Genomic DNA, 14391 nt, shown 5'->3' on the forward strand with positions numbered 1-14391 from the left:
GGCTCAAGTGACGCTAGGAAATCCTAATTGTTTGTTTGTTGTCACAGCATTTTGAGCAGGGCTCCTTGGAGGAGGCCAGGGCATCGTAAAGTTGGCCTCCAATCCTTCAGTTTCAACGCAAGAAGTCGATTGGCATGTAAAAAGTGCAATGGTTGTGGTGCAGCGTTTGTAGCAATTCCCCTTTGAACTAAATACATTTTAGTTAATTGACAGTACAAATAAGCACTACAGTAATGAATATGCCACTGGCTGGCAAGTCTTGCCGGTACAGCCATTAGAAAAGATTGGAGAGTCACCAGTGTATCATTTACATGGGTGTTCCCAGTATTACTTGACAGGGTTATTAGGCAACCATATGGTATTAAATATGTAAAGGATACAATTGCACTTTACAGCACTGATAGCCTGGCATGCAATAGTGAAAAAGAACACTGACATTTGTAAATCCAAATCGCAACGAAAATATTTCTAATGTCAAAGAGATGGTCTGACACCAGTCATTTTTGGAGAATACCTCCTGGAAGTATTTATTAGCACTGCCAATGAGCACATACCGGTGTGCAGACTAGATAATCGCTGTCCAGCTGTTATCACTATACTAACAGAATTCACAAGCCTGTTCTTGTTCTCACAAGGTATTCAGCTCTTTCTTTGCTTACTGAGGATTTCTGATCACCGGGGACTGCCCCAATTCTTTTAATTCCTATATCAATGCCCTCTCAATACCCCTCTGCTGGGAGGTTGATCTTTTAATTTGTTCATAACTGTTAAGTGAAAATATATGTTTTTAATATTACTTCTGAATGTCCTCTAATTTCATAATGGTATCCCCTTTATTGTAGCATGATGTGGTGAAGGAACTGCCAAGTTACCTTATGTCATGTTTGACTTCTGTTGCTGGGTTTTTAGCAAAAAGCAGCACTTTGAGTGCTAAGAGTTTTCAATCGTGTGTAAACTTTAAAAGAAAAGTAGAAGTCCCTGAATACAACAGCTTTTCGCTAAAAAGCAGAACCTTGATTGTTGGTGTTCCACTTGACCTCTTACATACATTTAAGAGAAGGGACTGCATTGATCTTAAAGGTGGATAAGCCAAGGTGGCGTTGAGCCTGTGTCGGCCAAATATCTATTTCTAGGAAACTAGCCTGTCTTTAGGACCTACTTAAATGACTGCCCACATAGGAGCTAGGCGGATGGGCAGGTGAGTTACAGCTTCCTAATCAATGCCCAACGCTTTGTGGGAGCAGTGAACCCGAGTAGTGAGTGGCAAGTGCGCGCATCTCTAACCCTGGTTAGGGACAGCAAAGTAGGCGACCTGCTAGTCTCTGAAGAGGTAAGGGATGCCCATGCGGAAGAGTTGCATACTTCACATCATCTGTCACATAGCCACTTGGAAACTCTTTGTTTGCCAGGTGGTAAGGGGTGGCCAGTTGGGAGACCTGGAAGTCTCTATACTGGTAAAGAGTTGCTAAATGGAGGTTCAGTTCTCTCCAGAATAGCTGAGTTAAAGGCTAGCAAATCTCTGGACTGCTAGATGAAATTCTGCATATCGCTGAACCTGGTCAGAAAAGGGCAGTTGAACAATTTGAATACTTTAATAGTGTTATTTATTATCCTTGTATGGAGCTCACAGGCCCCTATGCAATGGAAGATGACATTATATGCCTACAGAACACTTAACTATTCAGGGATGCACAGGTTGGAGATTCACAAGCCTTTGTAATAGTTTGGGATTGGCCGAGGGAGGCAAGCAGGCCACTTTCTTTGTTACGGGCGCCCAAATCTATGACCCAGTTAGAGGTAATGAACTGGGAAACTGGCCGGTCTCTGTTCTGGACAGAATGATCAGGTGAGACTTTGGTAAATCTCTGGACAGGTCTCAAACAACCAAGTAGCATACTTTTGACTGCTTAGATATGGCCATGTTTGTGTGTATGTATATTCACATAGCAGAGACTTAGCTAGGGAGCATTTGAATGGTGAACCACTCTTTCATTCTCAAGCTAGGCCTGTGGTTGGCTAGGTATTAACTGTGAACCATATGGATAATTGCAATTTCTCATTCTTAGGATATGCAATGGGCATATTTAAGGGCTCATAGCTTATTCAGAATGTGGCTGCGGGGAGGCCTTTGGATCTCCTAGGATGGGCTTCTCTAAATTGGTTATCAATTGTCAAGCGGGTCAGTGTCAAATTTTTGTGTTTGGCCCATAGGGCTCTACATGGTAAGGGCCCTTGTTACATACAAAATAAGTTCACATTTTTTATTCCAGCCAGAAATCTACATTCGGCAATTTAGATGGGAGGCAACTGCTCAGTAAAAGCTGTTCAACATTGGAACACGTTGCCCAACTTTGCGGAAGATCCGCAGTGGTTGTGTTAGGAAAGCTTAGAAACCTGGCTTTATAAACAGCATGCCTGAACTAGTACTCTTATCTAATTATAGTTGGAATCTGCCGTTTATCTCAGCACCAGGATACAGTTTAGGTTTCAGTGAGCTTTATTAGCTAATTAATAATAATTACTTTGTCAAGAGTCCAGGGATATGATCATTATCATCTACAAAACGCAGAATCTTACAATGGTGCTTTCTATTGTTAAGCAGTGTAGTGTTCTTGAAAAGGCGAATACTCAGGTCCTTTCAGGATAGGTCCTTTCTGATGTTGATGTTTCAAGTCCTAGTAGCTTGAACAGGAAAAGCCTACTTTTTGTTTTTAGTGTGTTTACTATTTGGTTCTAATATGACATTGTCCTGCCTTCTAATACAACACTGTGTGCCTGAGGTGTTTTTTTCTGCCAGGTGTGTGCAGTGGTATAGTTTCTGGTAGTCGTGTGATGCAGCTGGTCTTGAAGAGAATGTAGGCTTGGATGGGATGTAAGTTTAGTTACAATGTAGGCCATGAGGTGACATGCTGAAGCATGAGGCCAATATACTTTCAGAGAAACTATGGAACATCGGTAAGTCTGCTAATGTTTGAACTGTTACTGTGTAGTGTGTTTCACAGACGTTAGGTTTATTTTCTTCAGGAAGGGCAGCTGGTACTTAATTGCCTTTTTTTTGACAATGTGTACTTTGCAGGTACATTTTGTGTCAAAGGTTAAATAGACTTCTGTTTTAGCATTTGTGACAAGAATTTTAGATTCTATTAAGGACACAGAGGCGAGGATTATGCTTCTCAATCTCTTCTACTCCGAATACAACAGTCAATCAAAAAACTGCAAAATATTGAAAACACTACATATCCCATGAGGCTTTGAACCACACCTCCATAATTCACCAATCAACAGTATTCAGAATATACAAAATAGAGAGGCACCATCTTGCTTTCTTTGCAAACAAGCAGTCTATAACAAGTCCAAAGTATAACAGGAAACAGTTCCAACTCTCAACGGAGAGTAAAATCCACACAAAACAGGATCTTGGATAAGACAACTTCCATTGATCTGGCCTAAAAACGTGTCACTGCAGATATCAATCCATAAGATTTAAGTTTCCTTCGAATCCGTTCCTGAAATCAAAATAAGTTTGAATACCAGCAAATCCTAATCATGAACAGAAGAAGGGAGGGGAAAACCTATGTCAAAACATAAACCATATGGGATCATGACAGTTCTAGATATGACTCTTACACGTCCCAAACAGTGGGATAATCCTTGCCTCTGTGTCCTTAATTGATTCCAAAATTCATGTCCCAAATGCTAGAAAATATTCTATCCTAAGGCTGGACCGGAGGCTCCAATTATGCAGGTTCAAAGCTCACCAACAACCGTAGATGAAACATGACAATAGGTTTGTAGTAAAATATCTTAAACACAGAATCAGATAACCTGCAGCTCTGAGAAATCTTCTAATCTAGAACCACTCACGAAGGCTTTGGACTTTAACAGTATTTCCCATTTTCTCATTAGAACTTAGAGAAAGACAATATGGAGGCATTTCATTTAAATGTTGGAGGTTTCAAATAAAAATATACTAGATTTCTGGGTGGTAGTGCAAAGTAGTAGGTGGTGGGCCAGGCCGCCGGTGGGTGGGGGCCCCCTCCATGTGCTTTGCAGGGGGGCCCCCTCAAGTTTCGTTACGCCACTGGGTGGCTACTTTTAGTTTGGTGCTTGGGCCTATTTTTTGTGCAAGTCCGACCTTGAATCCGTTAAAAAAATAGTTTGGGTTGGGTGCTGTTTATGGTCACTCCTTTACATTCTCTCCTCGTTTTACTATACTTTTTTTTACTGTTTGGCTTCCAGTGTCTCTATGGCTGAATGATATGTAAGCACGAGTAATGTGACTCCATTGAGCACCTCCAGGGGAAGACTTGAAAGAGGTGACTTTCAGCTGCACACGCAGAGATGGTGGAAGACAAGGAGCATGTATGGTTGTGTTTTCTAGCTGAAAAATGTTCAGTAAGCAGAGACGTCACACAGCGCTTCCCTAGAGATGCAAAACGTTATCCCTCAGTCAAGTGCTGGGGCTGTCTGCATATTCCATCCAGGGCCATCTTAACAGCATTATAGGCCCCCGGGCAAAGCAGTGCATTGGGCCATGCCTACACAACCACAGACAGGAATAAAAATGTTCAACAGAAAAATGTGCGTTAAATTCTGCTCTGCATGGGGCTCCTATGCTCGTGGGGTCCCCGGCCAATTGCCCAGCGTGCCCAAGGCGTTAAGACAGCACAGATTCCATCCATGTAAGGCCATCTTCATTCCTTAAGCTACTGCTTAGACATGCTGGGATGTATTACCAAAGCCCAGCAAATTATTGGTTTATGATACTTTATCTATGCACAAAGTCCATATGCAGATACACTCTGCACTGGATTGACACTAAGGAAATGTTATTTACCTACAACAATCAATATGCAGTCTGTAGTTCTGTAGATTCACGTGTTGTACACACTCCTGCAGTGCTAGAGTTAGAGTGTTTTTCTTCTCAGAAGGAGTTTCAGTTTTGAGTTGACTGGTTGCCTTCTCTCAAAAACCCATAGTGCAGTGGGATATACACTTTTTTAGATTGTGTCATCACACATTTTACCGTGCTTGCTTCCAGGGAAGTGGGTAGTCTAGATGTGAATCCACAGCACTACATGCTGGAAACCAACTATTACACTATTACGGGTAACTCATATGTTCTGTTTACAGCATGTATAGCTGTTGATTGTGTGCTTTGCATAGACTGAGTAATACCTTCCATACCCCTAATGTGGTGACTTGCGAGCTCAGGAGGAAGACATGCAGCGGCGGCCGACACAGGTAAATGCGGTGGGCGGGGTGGGAGTCGACAAATGACGGAATAGGTATAATTAAATAAATGAATAATACCTATTCTGTTGTCTGTCGTCTCCCCCCCTCCCACCCTGCCCCTGCCCCTCCCCTGCACTGTGGAAGGCATCAGGACGTTACATGGTTGGAGGAAGGAGAGGAAGGTCATTGCTTGGTAGTGGAGGTGCTTTTGGCTTCTGCACCTCTAGCCCTTGAGCATCCATTACCAAGATACATTCCTCTAGAATACTGTTCTTACCTGGCTTGCTCCTGACTTTCTGGAAAATGGCGTGGTGGCTGATATGGCATATGCGTCTGCTGTAGCCAAGACACACATGATGCTGGTGTTGGAAATTAGTTTTTACTCTTCTTCAAACTCTTTGCTCTCTAAGGCATCAAGGAGATGCTGCATTACAGCTTCTATCTCCTACCTTGCAGCAAACACCTCCAACACTGGATATGGCAATTCAACTTCGTCGCTTCAAACACATGCCTGCGTAGAGAGACCCAATTTCCATGAGTCAACATGCCTGCATTATATCTAATATACCTATACCCTATCGAGCCACTGCGATTCTCCCTTCGCATCATTAGCCCTTAGAGATGGTTACCACAGAAGGTCTCGCCTTTTTATGATTTTTATTTTTATTTTATTCTTATTTGACTGTCATTAGGGTGGTTCATCATGACATCCAGACAAGGTGTGCATACATACCACTTATCACACCACGCTAAGATGGCGCCGTTTCTATTAGTTTCCTCTGACCTCAATATGGCCGCCATCCAGACTTGGTGGTTGGCACTCTAGCTCCTGTACCATGACGCGGATGCTTGACGTTGCGCGCCTATTCCGGGGATAACATCAGCAGGTACCAGACTGGTCAGTTACCTTCCCGGAACCGGCATTCAAGGTTAGGTCTTCCGCCGAGTGGGTGCGAGTTTCTGTGAGCACCTACACCTCTCTTCTTTTTTGCAGCTAACGAGGTAAGATTCACCAACGTTTTATGATGCCTTAGCAGTGAACATCACGCTGTTTTACGGTATTGTTCCCTACGTTTTAGGGAATTGACAACGTACCTCTCAGGGGTCATGGGCACAGGCCGCCGCATTTTTGACAGCCACGGCGCCGGACTGCTGGGCCTAGGGGGCACACTTGATCCCTCCGGATTCCGTGCCTTCTAGTTCACGTCTGTGCACCGCCCTGTGAGCACCTAGCCTCGGTGGGCCCTACCTATGGACGGTCTATGACACGATCCACTGTTCAGGGACATATTGCCCCGCTAACGCTATCACTGAACGTTGGGTCCACCACGTCCCAGTCTGCCTTTCGGGTACATTCCTCATTAACTTGTTGTACCTTTGCATTACCCTCCCGATGGCCAACCCTTTTAGGACACATGTTAGATGAACGTGTCCACTTGATGCCGCAATCCCGATGGGGCCAGTCTTATACTTTATCTAGGTGAGTGGCTGCACCTTTCACTACTCTGCTGCTCCACTGCCAGTACCAACGCTTTTGTTTGTAATATGCTACAGGCTTTGTGCCTATACGCCATTATTATACTGAACTTTTTATTTTTCCATATGTAATTAGTACCACATTGGTGTGCAAAAAGTTTTTTGATATCATTTACATAATCAGCGATGAGACAATCCGACTACGATTACTTGCATTATAAGTGACTGCTTGTTTTTATATATTAGTGTTCTCTCCTAGATTGACTACTGCACCGACAGACACCGCACGCCACTGGTGCCATAGGGCTGGTAATATTTAGGTTACTACACCTCATTATCAGCCATGTAGTGTAGATTAAAACTCCTATTTATAGGTCCTGAAGAATTGCCGCCTGATCCTCTAGGGTACAAACTAGGCAAGAAACATATTGACTGCATGACACTTTGAGCAGCTACCTATAACATTACAATAGACAGTCGCCATCACTCCTTTTTAACCAGGGTGGGAGACAAGATTATTAAATTAGTTGCCCTGATCTTCCCTCTCCTTGTTTTAACTCACTTTTTTTAGACACCATTACACTACACTTCTATACTTTTGGGCCCCTTACACGCACTCACCTAAATGGCAAGGATTAAAAGATCTCCTCCAAAGAGCCCTCCCTGAGGGTGCCCTCAGGTATTGCAGCGCCGACCTGGCGAGGAGCATGCCCAATGATGAAGCATGACACTCAGCTGGCTGGGTGTGTGAGGGCCCTAAATCCGAAAGGAGGAATTCCCCATCCTCCTTCTTGGTAGTCAGTCAATTGCACTTCTTCCCCAGTCACTTTGGGTCTCCTTAGGAACTGCATACTCCGTTTTGATCTTGCTTCTGTCTCCTCCCAATGATATTTAAAGCCCCTTCTATCTAACAGTTCCATGGAATGGGCAATTTGCTACAAAGTTGCTGGCCTCAATGCATGGTTTTCCCTGCTTCACCTATCTTTTTACTTTTTGTGTCAAGGAGAGAGGTGTGTCTGTGTGAGTACCCTTCTCCTAGTGATATGACCCAAGTGAGAATCTGGAGGCACATGTCCAGGTATAAAAAACTGGTCTTTAGGCAACCTTTAAAATGTTCCAATAAATTGTAACATAACCACTCCAACCTTCACCTTTTGTCTTTAATGTTTTCAATGGAGTAGTTTAACATTGTTTTTAACATAGATAAGAACTGAAAACTCTTCTCGGGTTTAGATAATGTTTGTACAAGGAATTCATCCTCTTCCTCTTAGACATGTGGTCCTACTGTGGTCCTTTCAATAATGCCATGATAGGTAGAGGTGTTGTTAGGGCGAGATGTCTTTAATATGTACTACTCTAGGGCTGTGACCTCTAGACTGGCCACTCTGTTACTCATCCTCCTGGTGTTTCTTTTATTCTGGCTCTTATTATGTGGGAGGCGTGCCTGCAGAGGGATCCTTACCCAAGCCAGAAATGTATAGACCATGATTCCAACATCTATGATGGTAGGCTAGTTTTTGTTTTTTTCATCTAAAGAATTGAGAAAATGTTTAGTTTCTTCAGAAATGGCCTCCCTAAATGTAATTCTGTGTTTCCTGGGTAGAAATTGTGTGTCCTGTGGTCAGGGCCGGCTTTAGGGCAGTGCGACTGGTGCAGCCACACCGGACGCTGACTTGTGTGGGGGGGAGAGGGGGGCGCTGACCTCTAAGGGGGGCGCTGTGTATAGCAATATATTATGTTAGGAGAGATGAGGAACTTTTCTCCTGTGGTACTGAGAGATTCCGTGGAGGGGGTCATGGTGCGGAGGGGGTGCCAAAAGTGATTGTCGCACCAGGCGCCAACAGCGCTAAAGATGGCCCTGCTGTGGAAGTCGGGCAATTATATGGCCCATGTCATGATCAATCCATGGCTTTCTTTACCTTATGTCAGACTGTCAGAGTCTTCAGTTTTGCAGTCCTTGTAGCCTGGGTACTGAAGACTAGCTTGGGTTTTAAGCTGATGTTGGCTCCAAAACACAGTGAGTTTTCATGCACCTCCACAAACCCTTTCCTCAACTCCGATCTTCCTTTAGCGTTGAAGATGATTTTTGGCGTCAACTGGTCCCAATTACAGTGAGTGTTGCCAAATGAGCTTTTTTCCGAGGGAGGTATTCGAACAAGGTTGGTGCTCTTGGGCTGTCGCTGTTCCCTTCTGTGGAGTTGAGACTTCTTTCAGGGATGAATCTGTGCCAAACTCAGTAGAGTACTGGTACTGCAGCTCTGCATAATGTGGACAGGAGTCCCATCAATGCTGAATAGCTTTCTTGGATCAAAAGACATTGCCTGCCTAATATCAGCTTTGTTGTGGTCCCATGGTGGACAGATGCTACCGACTCAATGTTGATCCGACCATGGAATTTTGCTATTGCAAGAGGAGCAACATTTAAATGGAGTATTTTCAATACTCTCTCCCCAAACAAGTCATTCTTATAGAACCTGGTCCTGGCTATTTAAACTGCTCGATCTCGATGCAATCTAAGCGTTTACATTTTGATGTTGTGGATGGAAGAACTGATCATTTCTATTCTCTGGTGGCAAAACTTTCTAAATGTCTCAATTGTAAGAGAGCACACAAATCACGCCAGAATGTGATGGCAATAAAAAAAAGACCCTAAGTTGGAGTCTGTGCCCTGGAACATCATGGGTTTCATGGAAGGGACTACTGGTCACCTTGAAATTGAAACTCCTTTTCTGAAGTATAACATTTTTTTAACATTCCAATCCCTAACATCAGATGCCACGAGATTGCACAGGATGTGACTTACAGGTATATGCGGTAAATGCTACTTTCTGTCAGTTGTTTAGAAGATCTGCTGTATGGAGACATGGAAACAGGGCCGGCTTTAGCTCTGGTTGAACTCGGTGGTTCTCCCTCAGTGACGACCTTCTTCATGGAATCCCTCACTATTGCCCTCCAACAGTGACCCTCCTCTCACCATAGTCTCTTCCTCACATATATTTTATTTGTTTTATAGAGCTACTCATACCAGTCAGTGTATGATGTCAGAGCACTTAATGTCACATACACATTGTACAGAGAAAATGAATCATATCTGTCTAAAAGAATCTATCACAAATGTTACTTACTACAATGAGGACTTCAAGGTGTAGGTCGATGTTGGAATCACATGTAATCAATACTAGTAGGCAGTATATTTTAAGAGTGTTTGGTCTGGAGAAGCACAAACTCAGGATTTAAAACATAGCACAGTAGTTGGGGTTGGCGTTGCTAATAAGAATACATTTCTGCCCCAAACAAACCATGTGTAGTAACATTAAGATAATGAAAAACTCGGGGAAAAACACAACTTTATAACCTATACTAAGCAGGTTTCATGCAGCTGTTTGATGATAGTTCATAGGTCGTTGCTGTGTGAGGATTGTAACTTATGAACTGCAAGTAACAAAAAGATATCTGTGACAAAGCAGTGACCCACTGAGCTGTCCACATAAAATACAGTTCTATGACCTGCAAGGCGCACCTTCTTTTCAGCATGCCTATTAACCATCTTCCTTACTTTGTGATGTGTTGAAGCTGCCACTAGACAAAACTCCAATCTCTTTCTAGCAGGAACATTAGGAGTTATCTTGACATTTGTATTGTTGTTTGGGAAACTGCTGGACACACAAGGAACTCTGCAGCAGGTGCTGTTAAACCCATAAGTTATATCTAAGCATCCCCAGCTAAGCGCCACGTGCAGCTGCACCAGCTAAACCACCCCAAAGCAGACCCTGCATGGAAAGCAAGCTGGTGATCTCAGTCACAGTTCCGTGCTGGGCACCTTTTAAGTGCGCGGGTAATAACATAAACCGACCCCAAGTGCCCCAGCCCAAGCACAGGACGATTGCCTTATGCTCAGCTGAGGTAAAGCACTAACAAGGGCATGTCTGCAAAGGAGCAGGGTTGATGTCTGAGCGCTGTAGACCATATGCCATTCACTATTCCAGCATTAGTACATTTGCTTGAAAGACCTTGAAAGTTACAACGCAAATACTTTCCAAGAGAGGCGTAGAGGTTGCAACAGAGATGCAACATGTTTCTAGGGCATGGTGTTAAGAGTGTTGGGTTGGCAACCTCTTTGGACACAAAATAAAAAGGTCCTGACGCAAAGATTTGTGAGGTCTATGAGATTTTTTTTTATTAGGCTGGTTTGCCAGCAGTTTATGAAAACACCTTCGCTTGATCTCATGGATGGATCAGCTAAATGTCATGCTTTTTTCTGTAAATAGGCCATGCCCCTTTCCATTTTCAAAGCAGCGCCTTTAAAAAGTAGACCAACATAGATGCAGGCACAAATGGAGATCAAATATAAACAGCTAAGAGCAAAACAACTATTATGCCTTCTATTCTGTAGCCAGAAACTGAAAAACCTGTTTATTTGTCAAACCAGGTTTTCAGCTTTAGTAATACGGGTTTGCAAATACTTGGATGCACTTTGGTAACAGTGGTGAAAATAAACCAAAGTCATATTTCATAAGAACTTTGGATGTCTTTGATTTGGGGTTTTAATTAATGCCCTTCACTCCCTCCTAATAGTTTATCATGCTAATGATGTTTGGTTTTATAGACAGCCACCTGGTGTCTATAAGAATTGTGTTGGTGGCGAAACTAACTTGATGACGCATCTTCCTCAGTAGAGTTTTCCAAAGGAGCTCCATGAGGCCAGCTCTAGGCCAGATTTCTTGAGGTTGGTGTAAATTATTTTCTGTTACATCGAGTGCCCATTAATTCTTATAAGTGGGTGTACCGAACACCTGCTATTGATCCAGCCCTTCTGGACCTACGTTGGGCACGGCTGCTCTAGGGTGATACTGAGGATCTGAAAAGAGTTAATCATGCAGCCCTCCCAAATAGTGGTGCTGTGGTAAAGAGGAACTCATTTTCACACTACTTCTGTCTCCAAGTGCCCCTGTCGAAATACCACCTCATCTTGGTTTGTGAATGCTCAATCTACTTGGAGACAGCCAGGTAACTACCAACTAGTAGTAGCTCAAAATGTGTCTAGAGCAGGCACGGCCCGTGCCGTGCGTTATACTGGGGCGGGAACGTCAGGCAGGGGAGGGTCAGGGTGGGGGGTTGTAAAATGTGGGATATGGACCATTAGAGGTAAGTACCGAAATAACACGCGGCATCGCCAAATGTCATGCAGCGCGGGCAACGAAATTCGTTTTTTTTCCCGGTACTTACCTCTAATGGTCCATATCCCGCATTTTACAACCCCCCACCCTGAGCCTCCCCTGCCTGACGTCACCGCCCCAGTATAACGCCTGGCACGGGCCGTGCCTGGTCTAGAGGTGCATCCTCAGCTGAACCCCCTGCATGCATTGCTTTTGTTTTTTGCAGTTTTATATAGCCTGAACTTGACCCGAAGGTATTGGAACGCTTTTACATGAGCACCAGTTACATTACACAAGGACACATTAATTTTAGGTAAGTGATGCGCCTAGATATACAGAAAGTTGATCCAACGCCGAGACTCTAACCTGGGTCCCCAGTTCCAAAGTCGGCAGATCTAGCCGTTACGCCACATCATCTCCTCCGTTGGGGGTGAGGGATAGAGCGCTCTGACATAATGTGCATGGTTGTGAATCGTACCCTCCCCGCTCTCAGTCTGATTCAGCCCACTCCTTGGCTGTGCACACCGCGCCGTTAGCGCTCTGTGCGTAACCGTGCGTAAAAGACGTGAGTGCTGCTCTCGAGGCAGCGCGAGGGCCACTTACCCGCGTGATCAGCTCTCCCACCATGCCGGTCCAGCTGCCGTTGGCCTCGGGCACGCCGTAGACGCCGTCCGCCACCAGCCGGATCTCGTAGTTGAAGCGCAGAATCTCGGCTAGCTCCTGGAGCATGTCCACGCAGAAGCCCTCGTAGCGCTCGTTGCCCTGCAGGTCCTGCTGGTTCCCCTTCAGCATCAAGTATGGGTTTTCCTGCGGAGAAACTGGGATGCGTCATTTTCCCTTTCACACGGTTCGCGCTCTCCACCCAACCTCACCTGCGCCTCGCGCCATCACGCACCTGAGAGTCATAAGCATAGCACGTGGTGTTTTACTTGTCAGCACAATCAGAAATAATAAAATATATCGTGCTGACGTTCTTTTTATGGACATTCCTCTTTGGCTTCGTTGTTTTTAATTATTTTAGCTCATAAAGTCAAGCGTGTGAGGTCAATTTGAGATGTGTGGTAATGTCCTCCAGGCGCCAGCAACCTCCTTGTAATTTTACATAAAAGATAAAGCATGCAAGATTTGAATGAATAATAAAAATCAGAGTTTCAAATAAACACATAAAAAAGAAAAGAATTAGACATTAACTGGCATGTGACTATCTATCCCGACTGATGGTTGAAGGGTACCAGCATGTCAGGGATGCTCACAGTTATCCTTTTAGACCAGTGGCAGCCTATGCGCTCATCTGCTCCCTCCAATGAGCTTCCGCCCTTCACAGAGAGCGCCTTTTCAGCCTGCATTCAGGATGCAAACACAGTGACAGCCTCTCATGCTCCAGTGGCTGCTGGGAGAGTCCCCCAGCTGCTTCGGAGCCTAGCAAATGTCACTGTACATTTCCGCATGAATCATCGCCACAGGCTTAATCTGCATTGTCAGGAGTTCTTATCTCGGCTGTAATGAGAGGTCCCTGACACACTGAGTGCTTGCAGAATTAGGGCAATCACACCAGAGGGCTTCCCTGAGGAGCCCACACTTACCAAGATGGTGGTGACGATCAGCGTGGTGTTGAACAGGCTGTCCGAGATGTTGGAGGAGAAGACCCTCGCGTCCATGGTCAACCGGTCGGACACGTGCCACTGGCCGATCTAGGCAGGAATGATTGTATTTACCAAAGAGCAGGCGAGATCTCAGACAGCATGAACTACAACAAGGTCAAATCTGATCAAAATCACAAGAGCATAAAATAACAGGTGTCCATGCGGGACCAAGCACCGGTCCATTAATCTGACCAGAACAGAACCTAGAGAAATCCTTCCTACATGTAATTCTTGGGATCCTGTAATCCCTGTATAATAGACCGTCTCTAAAGTGGCATATCTAGCTGCCTGTAATAAAGAAAAGATGCACACGCTCATCTGTATTAACTTATTACAGTGAAGTTCTGACATCACAATACCTGCTGCCAGAACCAGCAGCAGAGGTGAAAGGCAGGTCACTGAGCATAATTGCAATATCAATTGAAACAAATAAAAAAGGAACTGCCTTTTCTTTCAACTGATATGTTTTCCTAAAATGAAACGGGTTCACAAAAAGGAGATATTTATAGTAATACGTTTATTGTTTTGCACTCTACAGTTATTTACTGGAAAGATGGAGTCTTTCCATGCTTCAACACAGCATTTAAAACATATATGATTTGCATGAAACTGATCCTAATATCTTTTGGGAAAAACGGCAAATTTCCTTTTAGTGTGCTAAATTTCAGAGTACATGTTCTGCTTTTTTTCTGTCTGTAATGAACATGAAAGAGCAGGACATCAAGGATTTAATTAGGATGTGGGAAAGGCGATGGTGTGACCATGTATCATGGGGAATAAACTACCCTTTGTCATACATTTAAAGGAAATTGCAAGTCACCTTGGAGTTCCGTGATCATATAAAGGAAATTTGCTTTCCACCTTGTTCTTCCATATGGTCA

The 14391-nt window shown here is 44.1% G+C and overlaps 1 protein-coding gene across 1 annotated transcript in view; it reads right to left on the bottom strand.

The window, feature by feature from the left end:
- LOC147659610 (glutamate receptor ionotropic, kainate 4-like) overlaps positions 1 to 14391 on the bottom strand; it is a 214047-nt gene that overhangs the window by 109109 nt on the left and 90547 nt on the right. Inside the window, exons 6-7 of the mRNA XM_086951606.1 lie at positions 13451 to 13558; positions 12471 to 12674 (exon numbers count right to left, since the gene is read on the bottom strand). Of these exons, the coding sequence (XP_086807732.1) occupies positions 12471 to 12674; positions 13451 to 13558 (312 nt within the window). The remainder of the gene's footprint in view (positions 1 to 12470; positions 12675 to 13450; positions 13559 to 14391) is intronic.

The sequence above is a fragment of the Lissotriton vulgaris genome, unplaced genomic scaffold (genome assembly GCF_964263255.1).
Source record: "Lissotriton vulgaris unplaced genomic scaffold, aLisVul1.2 SCAFFOLD_401, whole genome shotgun sequence".
Classification (NCBI taxonomy): Eukaryota; Metazoa; Chordata; class Amphibia; order Caudata; family Salamandridae; genus Lissotriton; species Lissotriton vulgaris.